The sequence below is a fragment of the Silene latifolia genome, unplaced genomic scaffold (genome assembly GCF_048544455.1).
Source record: "Silene latifolia isolate original U9 population unplaced genomic scaffold, ASM4854445v1 scaffold_694, whole genome shotgun sequence".
In the NCBI taxonomy this organism is placed as follows: domain Eukaryota; kingdom Viridiplantae; phylum Streptophyta; class Magnoliopsida; order Caryophyllales; family Caryophyllaceae; genus Silene; species Silene latifolia.
This window is the reverse complement of record NW_027413604.1, coordinates 13,934-19,806: the sequence shown is the minus strand read 5'-3', so window position 1 is coordinate 19,806 and position 5,873 is coordinate 13,934. Positions and strand designations below refer to the sequence as shown.

Here is a 5,873-nt window from a genome sequence, read left to right as displayed (position 1 = left end):
ATCCCCCCATTCCCCCCACCCCTGGTTTGGCCTGTTTATTGTGTTCTTGTGTCTCTTGTGTTTTGTCTTTGTTGTCCCTTTGTCCTACTTTTGCTTGTATAGCGGTGGTCCTGGGAGGTGTCGTTTGGTGAAATTGGGTGTCTTTTGCGGGGTTCATGTTCAGTGCTCCTCTCCTTGTTTTTTGCCTTTTTATGGTAAGGGTATGTGTTGGCCCTTGGCTAGGTGGTTACTGTCAAGTTGGTGTTATTTCGACTATTGGGGTGGCTGTGGTCATGAGGTCTGTTACTTATTTTTCCTGGGTATGTTACGGGAATTTTTATTGGTTCTCTCTAGTGTTGGTTAGATGTGTTGTGCGTGTTTGAGATTGATTTGGTAAGGGTTTGTTGTGGCCTTTTCGCTCCGGTTTTCAATTGGTTTTCTGTGAGACTTTTGGATGGCTACTGTTTTCTTCTGACCACCTCTGGTGAGCCTTTATGGGTTGGTTTCGTGGTGGGGGAATCGATGGGTTGTGTCATTATGAGCCTGGTGTGGAGTTGGTTGGTATTGCTGTGGTGGTTCTTCTCTTTATGAAAGGACTTTGTTGGAATGTTAGGGGATTTAATAATCCCCTTGCCCCTACAATCGCTAAGACTAGGGCGCTTCTTTCAAGTAGTTATTTTGATTTTATTTTCTTAGCTGAGACTCAATGTAAAGTAGCTTTAGTTGATCCTATGTTTCGTTCTTTTGGGTTTTCTCGGAGTTTTGGTGTTGATGCTGATGAAACCAAAGGAGGTCTCTGGTTTGGTTTTAGACATGATGCCACTTTTGAATGTTTTCTAGCATGTCAAAACTTCATTATTATCAAAGTCACGCAATGTAGCGGTAGTTTTTGGTACTTATGTCTTATCTATGGCGAACCAGTCACCCATAAATGTGAAGCTGTTTGGAATGATCTTAGTGAATGGATTCGATCTTTTGACAACCCTTTCCTCCTTATGGGGACTTTAACCAAGTTGATTATCAAGAAGATAAATGGGGAGGTAGTAAGGGTCGGATTCCGGGGGCTGCTCTTTTTAATAAATGGAAAGCTGAGCATCTTCTGATGGATATTCCGTTTAAGGGGCCAAGATTTACTTGGAGTAATAAGAGAGAAGATCATAGTGTAGTGTTGGAACGACTTGATAAGGGTTATGGATCGTGGGATTGGAATGATATTTTTCCGAATTCTGGTATTACTCATCTTCCTATTCAAGTTTCAGATCATGCGCCTATTATCTTTGTAACAGATTTAATTACTTGTAATGGTAGAAGACCTTATCGTATGGAGGCTTGGAACCTGGATTATGAGGAATGTATTCGCTTGGTTCATAACGGATGGACTGAGCCTGTCTCAGGCTCTGCCACCGTCAGAATGATACGTAAGTTATCAAGAGCTAGAAATTGTATGCGTCTTTGGTCTATTTCCAAGAGGAAAGAATGGAATAAGAAATGGAGTGATTTTGATGACAATCTGGTTGAAGGGCTCCACGAAATTGAGACGAAGGGAGTGACTCGAACTTTCACCACTACACATGCTAGTCAAGTGGAGTATGCTAAAGTCTCGGCTAAATATTGGAAACAGAGGGCCAAGATGAAATGGAACACCGAGGGAGATACATGCTCCAAGTACTTCTTTAATTGGGTTAAGGGTAGGGCAGGCAGGAATTACATTGCTGGGATTAAAATGGATAATGGGGAGTGGAATTTTGACAATGAGGGTATTAAGGGATTATTTGTCCAATTCTATTCTAGACTCTTTCAGGAAGGAGCGAATCAGATCACTTTTGATGAGTACCGCCCTACTGTGAGAAATTTGTTCAATATTAATAAAGAGTTCCTTTCTCCTGATGACAGAGATGCACTTTGCATTTGTTTTACCCCTAAGGAGGGTCGTACGGCTGTGTTTCAACTTGGTCCGTTAAAATCTCCGGGACCTGATGGTATTCCTGCTATCTTCTTCCATAAGTGTTGGCATTTTATTAAGCATGATGTTGTTGGGACTGTCTTGGCTATCCTCAATGGTAATAGCTCACCAGAATTTCTGAATAAGACTTTCTTAGTTCTTATCCCGAAATCTAGTGCCTCTGAAACAGTTGATAACTTCCGACCGATTAGCTTATGCAATGTTATAATGAAAGTCATTACTAGATGTATCACTAATCGATTGAAGAAGTACATGGGAAAACTAGTGGGTGACTTTCAAAATGCTTTTGTCCCTGGGAGGAATATTGGTGATAATATTTTAATTACAAATGAAATATTACACAAAATTTCTTCATCTAGAAATGGTAGGATGGGTAGGATGGCCTTTAAGGCTGACATGAGTAAAGCCTATGATCGGTTGGACTGGAACTTTATCAGAGGCACGCTTCTCTTGATGGGATTCCCTCCTAATTTCATTCAGCTGATTATGAAGTGTATCACGACGGTGTCTTATGAAATTCTGGTTAATGGAGTTCCTTCAAGACGTATCCACCCGAGTTGCGGCCTTCGTCAGGGCGATCCTCTTTCCCCTTATATTTTTGTTATGTGCACGGAAATTCTCTCGTTAAACATTCTACGTATGGAGAAGGAGGGGATTATACGAGGAATAAAGATCAAAGATAAATAGTATCCCTATCTCCCATATGCTTTTTGCGGATGATTCTATGTTTTTTATTGAAGGTAATTCTAAGAGTTGCGAAAGCCTTGACAAAGTTATTAAGGATTATTGTCATGCCTCCGGCCAGGTTATTAATGATAATAAGTCCTCTATGATGTTAAGTTCAAGCTCTAGTCTGTCTTTTGCTCGAAAATGCTTGAAAACCTTCAACATACCGTGTAACACTAATTTGGGATCTTACTTGGGTATTCCTACGGACGTGGACTCTCGGTGGGATTAAAAGGAAAAGGGAAATTTTTGAGTTTATCATTGATAAGGTAAGGAAGCGATTATCTTCATGGAATTGCATTCTTCTATCGTCGGCGGGTAGATTGGCTTTGATTTCTTCCTGTCTTGTCCTCCTCTCGGTTTACTTTCTATCGGTATTCAAAATACCGGTAAGTGTGACAAAAAGATTAGATGCTATTTTTGTCACATTTTTGGTGTATGTCATAAGAAATCTCCCTCTATTAGTCAGTGTAGTAGGCTTTTCCTTAGTCAACCCAAAAGGAATGGTGGTCCTGGTATTAGACGTATGAAGGAGTTCAACCAAGCACTTCTAGCAAAGATTGGATGGAGAATGATCACTCACCCTGATTCTATTCTCTGTAAGTCTATTGGTGCTAAATATGGCCTAAAGTGGCGTGATGGTGATCTGCTTTTTAACGATGGCAAGAGTAATTCTTCGTGGGGATGGAAAGGTATTGTTTGGGGCCTTCAACTCATCAAACCTCATTTAGCATGGAACTTCTCCTCTTTTTCCGACCTTGGTGTTTGGATTACTAAATGGGTTCATGGAACGGTGCCGAAACCACGATGTGTTGAGCTTCTTGCCGATTCACCCAACTTGTGTAATTTGAGAATCAAAGATCTTATTTGCAACAGCAACAGTTGGGACCATAGACTTGTGTCTATGTCTTTTGATGAAACTTCCATTAAGGACATTCTTGTTATTCCAATTAGATGCTCTGAAGGCAGTGACATCTTTTATTGGTCTGCCTCGTCATCTGGGAATTACTCAGTTAAGATTGGCTATCACATTGCTCTTCAAAATTATTGGAACACTTCAGCTTCCCCGAAGGACCGATCAAGAGTTCCTGCTACATGTATGGGTGTCTTTCAAAATTCCTTTGGAACCTGCCAGTCCGAAAAGCTGGATCATTCTCTTATGGAAACTTCTCACGGAATCGTTGCCCACTGGGAAGGATTCCTAAGGAGGGGCTTTGATGGTCCTTTTACTTGCGTGCTTTGTGATTCACAAGAAACGGAATCACCATGAACACCTGTTCCGGGACTGTCATTTGCTAAAAGAGTTTGGGGTGGAAGTCTCTGGGGATTAGGGCACAATCAGGGGATACTTTGAGTCTCCGGTCTTGGGTTTGCAATTGGCTCTCCGTTCTTTTTAAAGTCGACAATAAGCATGAGGCTTGTCTCTCCTTTTTGTGTACCATTTGGACTATTTGGGTGGTAAGGTGCGAAAGATTTTTTTATAGTACCGAGTGCTCCCCTATTGGTGCTATCTTTCTTTATCAAGACTCCCTTAACTTAGCTCTTTCTGCTGAAGATGGGAAACCGGGGTCCATAGCCTCCAAACACCGATGGAGGAGGACTTGACTAATCTTAGGAATGGAGTACCCTTTCCTCTGATTCAGAGTTCTGTGAGTTGCTCTCGGTCTCATATTTATGTGGATGCGGCGTGGTCTAAGGAGTTTGCTGCTGGGTTTGGCGGATGAATCCTTTTTTATAATGATATTGTTTCAATTACAGATCAAAGGAATGGCTGAGAATGCTGAACAAGCGGAAGCTTTGGCAATTAGGGAAGCCTTAAAGTGGGCGCTCTTGCGCAACATCCTCCATATTAACATTTTCTCTGATTGTCTACAGGGTCTTGCCCAAGTCCTACGATTCTCTCAACTCAAACATTGGACAAGGAACACTATTGACGATATAACCGATCTAGCGGCAAACTTTCATTGTATTACTTTTGCTTATGTTCCTAGAATTCGTTAACCCGATTGTCAAAAAAAAAGATTTGGATTTCTACCGATCTCTCGCTATTCTACTTGCTCTGTTTTTGTTTTTTTTGTTTTTTTTTTTTTTTTTTTTTTTTTTTGCTCTTTCGGTGAATACATGTTGAGGTAAAAGGTGTAGCCTCCTATCAGTCCTATGCGTAAGTTTGCCAAAAGGATAGCCCTTAGTGAGTCACACAATTAAACTACGTGTTAGCTCCCCCCTTTTCCCTTTTTTCTTGTACATATTCGAACTAGGAAAATTTACGACATACGGAGAAAATTACGGTTACTATTTATACGAGTCACAACTCCTATACTCTTAGTAGATTCCTAAAGTGGAGCCGTTTTTTATTAGGCAAAAAAATATACGAGTCTAGTCTATACAGTCTCCGATCCTCCTAAAACACACACACACACACACACATATATATAGCGGTGGGTCGGTGCGGCGAGGTACGGTGCGAACCGTCATTTACTACTCCGGATACACATGGTATTACTACTGGATACATGTGTATCTAGTAGTTATACGAAGTGTATCTACTAGTTATATGAATTGTATCTAGGGTGGTATTTTGTGTATCCACTGCCACCACCATCACCACTGCCCCTACAACCACCACCGTAGGCGCCACCACCACAACCACCACCAACAAACACCATACCGCCACCACTCAAACCACGGATGATGCATTCATCATTTCACTAATAGGACACACCACCAGGACCACCACCACGATCGACCCCACATCACCGCCAAGGCGCAAATCCCCACGACCACCACTGACCCCACATCAACTTACTCCGACGAACTTTCCCCGCTTCATAACCACTCGCTCGTTCTTTTCTTCCCTGTTTCGTCTCCTACCCCCACCAAACATACCACCGCACCACCGGTTCTTGCCGGTGACAACCGATAACACGTCGACGATATCACCAGCAACCACTGACGGCGCCGACGATCTCCCTTCCTCCCAATTCCTTCTCGTTTTAACTTTTCAACACCATCCTCACACAACCACTGATACTGTCGTTTAGTACTAAAAATAAATACCTAAAACAACTAACATAAACTAGTGGAAGTAGGGTCGATCTCCACAGGGAGGCGGTCACTATCTACACTACAAAAAATTGTCACTTGCGCCACAATTATGCCACGGAATTTATAATTCGCGGCTAAAATCTGCTTAGCCACGGGAAAA

General features: G+C 41.9%; 1 protein-coding gene across 1 annotated transcript; it reads left to right on the top strand.

Annotated features, from left to right (window-relative positions):
* The first annotated feature begins 473 nt into the window (after positions 1-473).
* Positions 474-3,938, top strand: LOC141639991 (uncharacterized). The gene is made up of 4 exons (XM_074448960.1): positions 474-771; positions 993-2,579; positions 2,683-2,747; positions 3,117-3,938. The coding sequence occupies exons 1-4, from the start codon at positions 474-476 to the stop codon at positions 3,936-3,938; spliced, it is 2,772 nt and encodes a 923-aa protein (XP_074305061.1).
* The last annotated feature ends 1,935 nt before the right edge of the window (positions 3,939-5,873 follow it).